The 12,139-nt window shown below is 62.1% G+C and overlaps 5 protein-coding genes across 5 annotated transcripts; 3 read left to right on the forward strand and 2 right to left on the reverse strand.

Moving 5' to 3' along the window:
* Positions 1-943: 943 nt before the first annotated feature.
* AMSG_08339 (uncharacterized protein) lies at positions 944-1,924 on the forward strand (the record flags this gene model as incomplete). The annotated part of the gene is made up of 2 exons (XM_013899961.1): positions 944-974; positions 1,245-1,924. The coding sequence occupies 2 exons, from the start codon at positions 944-946 to the stop codon at positions 1,922-1,924; spliced, it is 711 nt and encodes a 236-aa protein (XP_013755415.1).
* Positions 1,388-5,005, reverse strand: AMSG_08340 (cytoplasm protein). The gene is made up of 2 exons (XM_013899962.1): positions 4,698-5,005; positions 1,388-4,536 (listed from the first exon to the last, which is right to left on the reverse strand). The coding sequence occupies exons 1-2, from the start codon at positions 4,891-4,893 to the stop codon at positions 1,946-1,948; spliced, it is 2,787 nt and encodes a 928-aa protein (XP_013755416.1). The 5' UTR covers positions 4,894-5,005; the 3' UTR covers positions 1,388-1,945.
* Positions 5,006-5,634: 629 nt separating this feature from the next.
* AMSG_08341 (vitellogenic carboxypeptidase) lies at positions 5,635-7,336 on the forward strand. Its single transcript, XM_013899963.1, has 2 exons — positions 5,635-6,036; positions 6,144-7,336. Exons 1-2 carry the CDS (start codon positions 5,655-5,657, stop codon positions 7,253-7,255), a joined length of 1,494 nt encoding a protein of 497 aa, XP_013755417.1. The 5' UTR covers positions 5,635-5,654; the 3' UTR covers positions 7,256-7,336.
* Positions 7,337-7,489: 153 nt separating this feature from the next.
* AMSG_08342 (glycosyl transferase) lies at positions 7,490-9,973 on the forward strand (the record flags this gene model as incomplete). The annotated part of the gene is made up of 3 exons (XM_013899964.1): positions 7,490-7,532; positions 7,669-9,866; positions 9,956-9,973. 3 exons carry the CDS (start codon positions 7,490-7,492, stop codon positions 9,971-9,973), a joined length of 2,259 nt encoding a protein of 752 aa, XP_013755418.1.
* A 57-nt stretch (positions 9,974-10,030) lies between these two features.
* On the reverse strand, positions 10,031-11,451 carry AMSG_08343 (uncharacterized protein; the record flags this gene model as incomplete). Its single annotated transcript, XM_013899965.1, has 2 exons — positions 10,031-10,046; positions 10,118-11,451. The coding sequence occupies 2 exons, from the start codon at positions 11,449-11,451 to the stop codon at positions 10,031-10,033; spliced, it is 1,350 nt and encodes a 449-aa protein (XP_013755419.1).
* Between the last annotated feature and the right edge of the window lie 688 nt (positions 11,452-12,139).

The raw sequence follows: 12,139 nt of genomic DNA on the forward strand, positions 1-12,139 counted from the left end.
AAACACTAAGGTCGGCAAGGTCTGCGGTGAGTGGTGTACAAGGAGTGGCAGTTATGTGGGCTGAGGTCATCCGCAACTCCTTAAAAAAAACAGCGGGGTCAGGCATGATGGGTACGGAAATGGTGATGAGAAGATAACAATGATGGATGACGATGATGGGGGACACACGTGCAAGTACGTACCGCATATGCTTTCAAATAGAAATGGTGTCGTTGGTGGATGTGGACGTAGTGTGCAAGGGGTGGGTCGAGGGGGAAATGGTTAGCTCCGCCGTCCTGCGATCAACGGGTGGCTGGGAAAAATCTTGCCGACTGCGACGGATCGAAGCATCGTATGTTGCCGGCCTAGCTGTCGCTCGCTCTGCTGGCTCGACGGCTTGGGATTTCTTCGCATTTTCTATGCTGCCGGCCATCTTTGCCAGCACATCCTGCCAATTGGCACGGGACTCGCTTGCGCCTTCCTGCCATCGGTCGTCTGCACCACACCGGCCTACTCTTGGACGTGGCAAACCTGGGATGGGTCGTGGTTGAGGTCACCTCTTAGGGCTACGGAGCACAGATGCTAGTTCCCTTTGTGTTCTGCTATCGTGATTACAACAAGACGAAGCGTGAAGTCGAACACAATCTGCGCACTGTTTACCGACCTGTCGGTATCTCCACGGTTTTCCTCGATGCCTTCCAACGCTTCGTTGAGGAGTGGGTGGAGAACCACCCGAGTTACTCTGCCGTTTTCGGCCCCAACTGCCAGACGTTCGTCGCGGATGCAGTCGCGTTCTTGCAGGGCATCTCGGACTCGAGCTCCGATTCCGACTCGGACTCCGACTCTGACGACTCTGAGGACGGTTCCACATCCGCTTGAGCTGGGCACTCTACAGCCTAGTGAGACGGCAGTAGCATAGTATACTCTTTGCCATTTTTCTTTCTTCTTCTTCTCCATCTCCATCATGACAGGCCTCCGATACAACAAGCTCATCCGTCGACGAACATGCCAACCGAGTCCCCCCCCCCCCCCCCCCACCGACCCACCGTCGGTCGCTAACCACCGACCACCACCCACCGACCACCACGACAGCAACAGCACCAGTCACCCCCACCCCACCCCACCCCCCCACACACACTCTCACTCAAATCCACACTCACACACCATGTCTTACTCATGTACGTACCAAATACCTCTCCCCCCCTCCATACCCATATATCCCTATACCCATAGCCACTCACCCACAGCCACTGCGCCTACCATAGCTATGAAGAATGCTGAGCTGAAGGCTCTGCTCAAGGAGCGGGACCTGCTGACGACGGGCAAAAAGGCTGAGATGGTTGCTCGGCTGGAGGCTGATGACGAGGCCAAGGCTGCTGGTGGTGCTGAGACTGGCAACAAGGCTCATGCTGATGCTGGTGCTTCTACTGCCGCTGCTGCTGGTGGTGGTGCTGCTGCTGCTGCCGCTACCGCTACTGGTGCTGCTCCGCCGTCGTCGTCATCGGCCTCTGCTGCGCCGGGCATCATCTCCATGGCTGCGGTCAAGGATGATGCTGCTGATCCCATGTCGCTGGAGGCGCGGAAGGCTCGTGCTGCCCGCTTTGGTGTTCCGGTCAAGTACACCCCCGAGGAGGAGGCCATGATCAAGCTCCGCGAGCTGGAGGAGCTCGAGGCCAAGCGCAAGGCTCGCGCGGAGCGCTTCGGCACCGAGTACAAGCCGCTGCCGGAGACTCTTGCCGCCCGCCGCAAGGCGCCCACCATCGGGCCCAAGCCCGTCCTTGACGCTGCCGCCATCAAGGCCCGCGCCGCCCGCTTTGGCACCGAGCTCCCCAAGGAGCTCGCCGACAAGGAGGAGGCCGAGCTCCGCCGCAAGCGCAAGGAGCGCTTCGGCACCTCGGTGGCTCCCTCGGCCGAGCCGCTGCTTAAGAAGGCCAAGGGCCTGTAGCCCTCTCTCGCCGCATCGTCGTTAAACACCATTCTCGCCGCCACCCGCAAGCTCGACGATGAGATTTGCCACAAGACCAGTCCACCCGGTCTGGTGCGATGCGCCGAGCCCGCGCCCAGTCTCGCCATCAAAGTACTCGTAGAAGAGCGTGCAGTCCGCAAAGTCACCGCTGCCGAAGCAAGCCGGCGTCGGTGGCGCGTACACCGGCGGTAGACCCGGCGACGACGGCTTCTCGAACAGAGAAACAAGCCGGCGTGCGAGATCGTCGGCAATATCGTAGAGTGCCACAAGCCGGCCCGACCGCGTCGGCAGCTCAAACTTCAGCGTGTCCCTGTAGTGCGCACCGTGCTTGCGCAGCGCGTCGATGAGGAGGTAGCAGACCGGGAACCAGACCGAGCCGCGCCAGCCCGAGTTGCCACCGTATGCGTGCGTCCGTGAGACCCCGGGCTCATACCCGATCTGCAGGGTCTGGCCGCCGATCTCGATGCTGAACGGCGAGTCGCGGTGGAACCGCGAGAGCGACCGCACGCCATGCGGCGAGAGGAACTCGTCCTCGTCGAGCACGTACCCCATGATCGACTCAAGCTGCTCCTGCGCAACCATCGAGAGGAAGAGCGAGCCGTCGTCCTCGACCTGCGAGACCGACGGCAGGACCGCGAGCATCGAGCTGCGGTAGGTACGGAACCAGGCGATGCGCCGTGAGAGCGCCGGCAGCTGGCTGAGCGCCTCGCCGGAGACCGTCGTCACCGCAAAGATCGGAATGAGGCCCACAAACGACCGGACCTTGAGCGGGATGTGCTCGGTGTGGTCGTCTTGCGAAAGCATGTCGTAGAAGAAGCCGTCGACCGGATCCCAAAGCGCCCCACCGTGCGAGCCCATGTTGTACGCTGCGTTGCAGATGAGCACAAAGTGCTCAAAGTACTTGGTCGCCGTGTCCTCGTATGCCGGCGATGCGTAAAGTGCGAGCTCGATCGCCATGTCAAACATGTTGAGGCAGAACAGCGCCATCCACGCCGTCCCGTCCGACTGCTCCAGCGTCGTCCCGTCCGGCAGCGGCGCCGATCGGTCAAAGACCCCGATGTTGTCGAGGCCAAGAAAGCCGCCGGCAAACACGTTGTGCCCGTCGGCGTCCTTCCGCGCTACCCACCACGTAAAGTTGAGCATGAGCTTGTGGAAGACTCGCTCGAGGAAGACCGTGTCGCGCCGCCCGCATCGTGCATGCTCCATCCGATACACTTTGAGTGCCGCCCATGCGTGGACCGGCGGGTTGACATCGCCAAAGTCCCACGGGTACGCCGCCAGCTGGCCCGCAGGATGCATGTACCAGTCGCGGAGCTGCAGAATGAGCTGCCGCTTGGCCCACTCGCCATCGACAAGCGCAAGCGTGACACACTGGATGGCCAGATCCCACGCCGCCGGCCACGGATACTCCCACGCGTCCGGCAGCGTGAGCACGTCTGACGCCACGTAGTGGCCCCACTCGGCGTTGCGGCCCGAGAGCCGCGACGCAGGCGGCGCAGGATGCAGGCTATCGCCGCGGAGCCAGAGATGGACCGAAAAGTGGAAGAACGACTTGGTCCACAGCATGCCTGCCACCGCCCGCCGAACAAGCGCTGCCCTCTCGGCGCTCACCTTGGCGCCGCCCGCCCATCGCGCCAGCAGTGCAGCGTGAAACTCATCGGCGTCGGCCTTGCGCGCCGCGAGCACGCCTGCTGCGTCTGCAAACGGCTCGTCCGTTGGCTTCGGTGCGTAGCGGACCCAGATCCGGACCGCTTCGCCAGGCCCAAGTGTGCGGACAATGTGGCACGCAGCCTTGGTCCCGCGCGCCTCGGGGTTGACCGCACCGGCGTCTCCGTCCACCACAGCCCGATGGAACGCGTCCTTGGTATACGGCGAGGCGCCGTCCGGCGGATCGACGCCAAACACTGCTTGGTAGTTGGTCTCATTGTCGGTGAAGAGGAACGTGTCGCGGCTTGCAACCCGCTCGATGCCGCCGTCGCAGCCAACGCTTTCAACGCCCACGTAGTAGTAGCGCTTGCCCAGATGCTTGTGATTGGTGATTAGGCCGCCGCGCGCCTTCGAGTACCGAATGCTTGGCTTGACGGCATTGGGGTCGCAGCGGACGGTGGTCAACCGCGCAGATGCGTTGGTTGCCTGGAAGGCGTTGTCGGAGATGGGGCCAGGATCGCCGCCGCAGCTTGCGCCACCTCTATCAACCCCGCCATGGACGTCATCGTCCGACGAGGATGACTCGTACGGCGCCAGCGTCGTCGGCTCCGACGGTGGCTTGGTTGCGTTCCACGACCAAGTGTTGCGGTGCCAGACATGCGGAAGGACGTGGATCGGTGCCGCATCGGTTTCAGACCTGTTCGTCACCGTCACAATGTGGAAGACGTCATCACCGGCAACCTTGGCAAACTCGATCTCCACATCAAAGTAGGCCCGGGCAGCAAACGCATCCTCCAGCGCATGTCCAAGCTCATACTCATCGTCCCAAAGCCCTGAGGTCTTGGCCACGTCAACCAGATCGGCGTAGGGAAACTCAACGTGTGGGTACTTGTACAACATCGCCATGTAAGCGTGCGTCGGCACGCCATCAGTATGAAAGTAATCTGTACACAGCCAGTGTGTGTGTGTGTGTGTGTGAGTAAAGAACGCACCGAGCTCGGCCTCGCCTCCAGCACTCTCCATCTATCTCTCCAGCCATCCTCATCGCGGCACCCATCGATCAAGCCTCCCCTCCCCCCCCTTCGCCCCTCCCTCGTGCACGTACACTCCTTCACATCTTCGCCATGTGGACCTTCGGGCCCAGTGACGCCGAACAAGCGCTCCTTGAGGATGGGATCGAGACCATTCCACAGAGCCAGGGCCATGACACTGTTCTGGAATCGGTTACACCAGCCACCGAGCCCATCCTCTGCCCATCGATACGCGCGAGATCTTGCATGATCATGCGAAAGTATGACCATGCATCACCATCGGCCGAGTAGTCCTCCCGAACTGTTCCCCAAGACCGATCACACACATACGGTCCCCATCCCTTCCAGTCTGCCTCACGTCGCTGTGACGCCTCCAGCCGAGTATCTTCACGCGTGCTCATACACAATGCTCACACTGGCTCAGAGAAAGCCGAGATGTGTGTTGCAATGCTGTTGACTACTCGTCACCGTCACCGTCATCGTCATCGTTGTCGTCGTCGTCGTCGTCGTCAGCCGATGTGACAGGCATGGCGTCACGCATCGCCACGTAGTCAGCTACTCATTGCCCTCGCCAGCACAGATCGACAACACCAAACACATACGCTACACCGTGTATCCACATATCTCGTCCAAGACGCAGTCCGATCTCGGACAACACCTGGCCACCGAGAGAGCTCAGAGCGTTTGAACTCGGTACCGAGCTCGATCGCGCCGCGCTACGCCGCATCATCAGGCTACTAGCATCGTCACAAACACTACATCATCATGCATCCCCCGCACCGCACCGCCCCGCACCCCCTCCTCCAAACTCGCATCCGTCATGGCCATCGCCCGCGGTGACTCTGCCAAACACCTCAAGTCACGCACCCAAGACCACACAGCCAGGCCACAGCCAAGCAAGCGACGGCGACAGCAGCAGCAGCAGCAGCAGCAGCAGCAGCAGCAGCAGCAGCAGCAGCAGCAGCAGCAGCAGGAGCAGCAGCAACGACCTAGAACGACACATTCAACTCACTTTTTGTCCGACAACAACCATGCACAACATGCGCAAGGTTGCTGTTGGTAGCCTTGGACTTGTGGTCCTCTGTACCCTTGCCCTCCTTGCCTCTGGCAAGCCCTTTGCCAAGCTCCCGTCGATGGCGCCTCTCCTCCCTGACATGGCTGACGAGCTTACTGCTGCTTCGACTTCATCTGCTGGACCTGCTGTCTTTCTCAATGACTATGAACATGATCCTGTTGCTGCTGCAAAGGCTACAAAGGTCGAGAGCCTTCCTGGTCTGGATGGCCCTCTCCCTGCTCCGGCTTATGCTGGCTACGTCACTGTGGACAAGGAGTACAACTCTAACCTCTTCTACTGGTTCTTTGAGAAGGACGGCGGCATGGAGCCCGACACCCCCATCATCCTCTGGCTGCAGGGTATGTCATCAATGCTCGCCCCCCTCCCTCTCCCCCTCCCCCTCCCCCTGTCCATGTCCCCCCACTCACCGCCCCCCCCCCCGTCCGCCATCATCATCTCATCACAGGTGGTCCCGGCGGTACCTCGATGTTTGGCCTCTTTGTCGAGTCGGGCCCGTACGGCTTGTACCAGAATCTGACCATCTTTGAGCGCGAGTACTCGTGGACCAAGTTTGCTGGCATGCTGTATGTGGACAACCCGGTGATGACCGGCTTTTCGTTCACAGACTCGCCTGATGGCATCTCGCGCAACCAGGACGAGGTCGCTGACAACCTGTACGCCTTCTTTGTCTCGTTCTACAAGGCCTACCCGCAGTACAAGAACAACCCGCTCATCATCGCCGCCGAGTCGTACGGCGGCAAGTACGCGCCGGCCATCACCTACAAGATCATGACCGAGAACGCAAACTCGTCCAACCCGAACCCGCCCATGCCGCTCAAGGGAATGGCCGTCGGCGACGGCCTCTCTGATCCGGCCACCCAGATCCTTGGCTACGCCGACCTTGCCTACAACTTTGGCATCGCCGACCCGGCCGAAGCCGCTACCATGCGCGAGTACCAGAAGAACATCCTTCACAACATCGAGACCAAGAACTGGCCGCTCGCCTCCAAGCTCTTCAACGACCTGGTCGACGGTCCGCCCGACCTCTTCCAGAACTACTCGGGCTCGCCCAACTACTTTGACGTCCGCATCTCGTACACCCCGGTCTACGGCGGCGACTTCTCGGCCTTCCTCAACCGCTCCGACGTCCGCGCCGCCCTCCACGTCGGCGACCACTACTTCCTTGACGGCTCCGTCGCCGCCGAGGGCCTGCAGGACGACTTGTGCAAGACCGTCAAGCCGCTCATGCCCACCATCTTCAACAACCTGGACGTCCTCATCTACAACGGCCAGTTTGACTACATCGTCGGCGCCCCGCTCACCGAGAACATGCTCGCTCTCTTTGGCCCCGAGTGGCACGGCTGGCGCACCTGGCTCGACCAACCCAAGGTCATCTGGCGCCTCGCTCCGTCAGACCAGCACGTCGCCGGCTACGTCAAGCAGTTTGACTCGACCTCTTCTACCACTTTCACCCAGATCGTCGTTCGCGACGCCGGCCACATCAGCCCTTGGGATCAGCCTCAGGTCATCTCCCAGATGTACCAGAACTTTGCCTACGGCCTTCCTTTCAAGCCGTAGTCTCACCTCGTTCTCCATCCCCTCTTTCGTTCTAATCATCATCCCTCGGGTATTTGAACGCGTACACCAACTCGTCTTTCCCTCCCCTCCGACCGCTTGCCCACTCCCCTGTCCGTCCCCCCCCCGGCAGCACACACACATACACACACACACACACACACGGCTGAGGCGCAAGCCATACAGTCACCCACCCTCACCACTCCACCCTCCCACCATGCACATAACCCCTCCATCATGTTCTCGAACTTTCCGTCTGTCGCCTTTCATCCTCGACCGCGTACGCTCTCTGGCGGCCGTGGCGGTGGTGCTGGCGGTGGTGGCGGCCGTGGCGGCCGTGGCCGACTCGTCACATGCGCCGTCTCCCGCCCGCTCTGCTGCCATCATCACACTCCGCTCGGCACATCCTCCCACAGTAGCTGCTTCATTGGATGCGCTCATCAATGCTGCTGATGTCGCAAAGGGTGACATTCATCTCGATGCGGTCTATCTCGTTCCCATCTTTCCGCTCTCGCCATCGGCGCAGCATGCCATCGACGCTATCATCGAGGCCGCCGTCACGACTGCGACTCATGGTTCTGGCCGTGCTTTGCTGCCGACTCCCGACGTGGTGCTGGTCGATGCCCATGTTGAGCGCTTTGACCGGAGGTCAGGCTACAGTCGCCGCGGCGATGACGTGTGGCGGTGGCGATCGTCCGATGATTGGATGCTGTCGGGCGTGGACAACGAGCCGGGTCCGCTGGGCCTTGGCGTGCCACGGGCGCTGGCAGCAGCAATGGCGGTTATGGACAGCAGTGTTGACATTGTACTTGTCATTGCTGACTATGTCCAGCTCACGCCAGGCGCCCTGACTGTTCTGGGAGCCGGTGATGGGGGGCTGGCCCCGGGCGTGGTGGTCCAGGGCATGGTGGTCGACGCCCACGATCGGGCGCTTGTCACCTCGCTGGAAATGATGCTGGCTCCATACACTGCAGAGACGTTTGTGCGCACTGCCAGGAGTGGAAGCGAGAGCGAGGGTCCCGAGCTTCATGGCCTTGTCCCGCTTCCGCTCGACACGCTCGCCGGCTACCACGCGTCGCACCTGGATCTGCAAGCGCCGGCCACTGTGGCGGCAGGCAGGTTCACGACTCTCGGGGCGCTAGCGCGAACGACTCTGGTCGAGTTGCTAGACGCTGCCGCTGTATCAGGCACGCTCGACGATCCGGCACTGGTCTTTGAGCTTGACGCGTGCGTGGGCAACGCAGCGGTGGTCGCAGTCGAGTTTCGGCCTGCGATGAGAGGCCTGGCGTACATCGAGTCAGTGGACGTGGCTGCTGCTCCGCTTGGCGAGGCGACTGCGTACGCTGGCATTGACTTTGCCTATGCTGGTCTCCTTGCCCGCCGTGGCGACGCGCTTCGCGGCTCTGCGGTTGCCGACCGCGATCCGGAGCTCGACGGCTTGACTCTGGTGTGGAACATGGAGTGCGGCGCAGGACAGACGCTCGGATTTACGATGGAAGCGGTAGGTTTTGCGCTTGCACTCCGGCGGAAGGTTGATCTCGCGCTGCAGGTCACGTCGTGGTCGTCGTGCGCAGACGAGTTGGCCAAGGTGTCGCTACCTGGTGGTGCTCGTGACGTTGTGCTCCGGCTTGCGCATCACGACATGCTCGAGCGATTTCGGTTGGGATGGGGGGAGACTGCCTCGCCCCCGCACGAGCGGCCGCGTGTTGCGCTTGTCATCCATCGCGACCCTGGGCGGTACCGCTCGTTTGTGGAGCGAGCGCGGCGGAGCCTGGGCAAGGCACAGGTGTATGTCATCGGCCGGTCTATGTACGAGACGTCGAGCATTCCGGACGACTGGGTCGAGCCATGTAGCGATGACGGTGTTGTTCGTGAGATTTGGCTCCCGACCCAGTTCAATGTGGACACGTTTTCGAAGCGCGGCGTGGCGCAGGCCCGGCTTCGGGTGGTGGCCGAGCCGGTCGATGTCGGGGCGTTTCATCCCGGGGTGCGGAACGCGGCACGCGACGATGTGTTTGACGTGCTGGCACTCCACAAGTGGGAGCCGCGCAAGGGCGGCGACGTGCTGCTCGCTGCGTTTGCCAGCGAGTTTGGCGCCGATGACGCGGTAGCGCTGTGGATCCGGTCGCACATGGACGACGACAACGTGATGGAGGCAATTGGCGCGGTGAGCCTGGCGGGCAGCGGGCCAGGCACGGGGCCGAGCATCACCATTCTGGGCGGCACGGTCGAGAGCGCGATGCTGCCGGTCTTCTACGGCTCGTTTGACGCGTTTGTGCTTCCTACCCGTGGCGAGGGCTGGGGCCTCCCGATTGTGGAGGCGCTGGCTGTGGGCGTGCCGGTGGCGGCGACCAACGTCTCGGGCACGACCGCATACCTCGATGCTACTGTGGCGTGGCCGCTAGCCTACGAGCTCAGCGAGGCCGATTCGGGGGTAGGCCAGTGGGCTGAGCCGTCGGTGGCGAGCACACGGGCGCAGCTGCGGCGGATGTATGACGACTGGGCCAACAACGGCGGCGAAGCTGCGAGCAGAGCTGCACGAGGGGTGGAGCGGATTCGCGCGCAGTATTCGTACCCGCAGCTGGCCGCTGCGGTGACAAGCGAGCTGGCTCGAGTGGCGGGGAGGCTTGAGGCTGATGTGGAGGCTGCGGCCAGCGCAGCGGCCGAGGCCGAGGACACGCCAGCGCCAGCACCGGGCGACAGTTCGTGGACGTTTGGTGAGGGCCGGCGCAAGACCAAGAAGGCGACAAAGGGCGGCCAGGTTTCGATGCGGATCAATTAGGTGAGGGCGAGCCTGGCGGCGGCGGCGCGCGGAACCGCATGACCGGGTCGGGATAGTGCGGAAAGACGTCGAGATCGCCGTACTGCGCCGCGAGCACGTCGAGCGATCTGGTCTGCAGCCACTCGACAAGCGACGAAGCGCCAGGGGTGTAGCCGTCGTCGCGGGAGCGGGCCATGGTGATGAGGGAAGGCGAAGCGAGCTCGGGGCGGGCCAAAAAGTGCGCCATGCCGGAGAGCAAGTGCTCCATCTCGTCACGGGTAACGAGCGCATGCGGCAGGTCGTGCATCTCGCCGGAGAGCAGGACGTCCTCCCAGTCGAGGTCCGGAGTAAAGGTGGCGAAGCCGTCTGGATCGTTCGAGTCTGCGGCGGACACCGGCGGATAAGAGGCGACCGAAGACGTGGGCAGCGTCGATGCGCTCGATGCCTCCATGCGGAGCAGGGTCTCGCGGAAGAGGGCGTAGAGGCCTGAGACCGGCTCGATGTCGCCGCCATAGGTGTCTGCGTAGAGGTCAGGGAGGCCGAGAGCGACGACCTCGTCCCAGAACACATCGTTGGGCTTGCGGTAGATGCGATCGCGAACGAGGCGCTTGATACCATGGTTAAAGAGCTCAAAGCATGTCCGGCGCTTTGCAGTGTCCCAGCGGCGGGTGTCATAGTCCCAAACCGCTTGGAAGACAGCAAAGGTGCCCGGCCCGTAGTCGCGGTCGTAGTCGAGCAGAAACGGGTTTGCAACGTTGAAAAAGTCGAGGCAGACGTCGACGACGACGGCAGATGTCATCTCAATATCGACAGTGTTGACCGGGAGCAAGTGGTCGTGATCGGCGGAGCATGGGCGAGCTGGGAGCGAGACAACGTCGATGCGGACGGGCTTAGCGTTGACAAGCTCGTCGCGCGGGGCGGAGACGTCGTCAAAGTACAAATTCTCGCAGCCGATGCGGAGGACGCCTTCTGCGTTCTCACCTACCCATGCAACAAACGAGGTGTTGGCAGTGGCCGGATCGGTGCCCGGATCGTGCTCCGGGTTGGCCTCGACAGCGCCAGTGGCCGGATTGTACAGCACAGCCGGCGGCATCTCCACAAACTGCTTGGCCCACGGCGGCTTGATCCAGACAAAGTGCGAGAGGTAGCCCGAGTAGACAGCGGGCATGATGAACTCTGAGATGGAGACTGCATCAAAGAGCGCGGCTGGGCGAGCCACTGTCTCCGGCCGTAGCTCCATGGGCAGACCAGCATCGGGATGCGAATCAAAGTGGACCAGGGTGATGCCCGAGGTGGGAAGCTTCTTCCGCCCGATAGCCCGGTAGATGTACTGCAGCACATCGTTGTGATCATCCACAATGTGTGCCTCCAGCCGCGCCTTTCCCCGCTGAAGCCGACCGGTCTTCCTTGCCCATGCCGCCAGCCCATCACGCGCCATGCCCGATCCAGCCGTGGCCGCTCTGGCCGTCACCGGCTTGCCTGATGCAGCCGCGCCTGATCCCGTCGTCGCCTCATCCAATTCAGCCGCGGCCGATCCCGTCATTGGCTTGCCTGATTCAGCGGCGTCTGTCGTCGCCTCTGTCGCGGCTCTCGCCGCTGCCCGACCAGACCCTTGCTCGCGGTCTCGGGAGCGGTCGTTGGTGGTGGCGGTGGCCCCTGCTGGGTCCACCACCCGTATGACCACCTCGGGAGGGCAGGTCCATGTGTTGAAAGGCTGGTCTCCGGAGGACATGGGGGAAGGAGGGGTGCGGTGGAGTGCGATGGGGTGCGGAGGCGGAGGGGCGCGGCCACATTGGCACAGACTTTGGAGGCGGAGGAGCAGAGGAACCACAAGATATGCCAGAGATGGTGTGACCACCACGGCTACCTTGTCAGATCATAGTGGGTACATCACATTCATCCATCTCTCCATCCATCTCCCCATCACAGTCATCCATCTCCCCATCACAGTCATCCATCTCCCCATCACAGTCATCCATACCCCCATCACAGTCATCCATACCCCCATCACAGTCATCCATACCCCCATCACAGTCATCCATACCCCCATCACAGTCATCCATACCCCCATCACAGTCATCCATCTCCCCATCACAGTCATCCATACCCCCATCACAGTCATCCAT

Source organism: Thecamonas trahens, assembly GCF_000142905.1.
Source record: "Thecamonas trahens ATCC 50062 unplaced genomic scaffold supercont1.40, whole genome shotgun sequence".
Taxonomy (NCBI): Eukaryota; order Apusomonadida; family Apusomonadidae; genus Thecamonas; species Thecamonas trahens.

Coding starts and splice junctions, on each gene's coding strand:
- AMSG_08341 (XM_013899963.1), top strand. CDS start 5,655: ATGCACAACATGCGCAAGGTTGCTGTTGGTAGCCTTGGACTTGTGGTC. Junction 6,037..6,143: donor CATCATCCTCTGGCTGCAGG/GTATGTCATCAA, acceptor ATCTCATCACAG/GTGGTCCCGGCGGTACCTCG.
- AMSG_08340 (XM_013899962.1), bottom strand. CDS start 4,893: ATGGTCATACTTTCGCATGATCATGCAAGATCTCGCGCGTATCGATGG. Junction 4,537..4,697: donor TGGCGAAGATGTGAAGGAGT/GTACGTGCACGA, acceptor GGCTGTGTACAG/ATTACTTTCATACTGATGGC.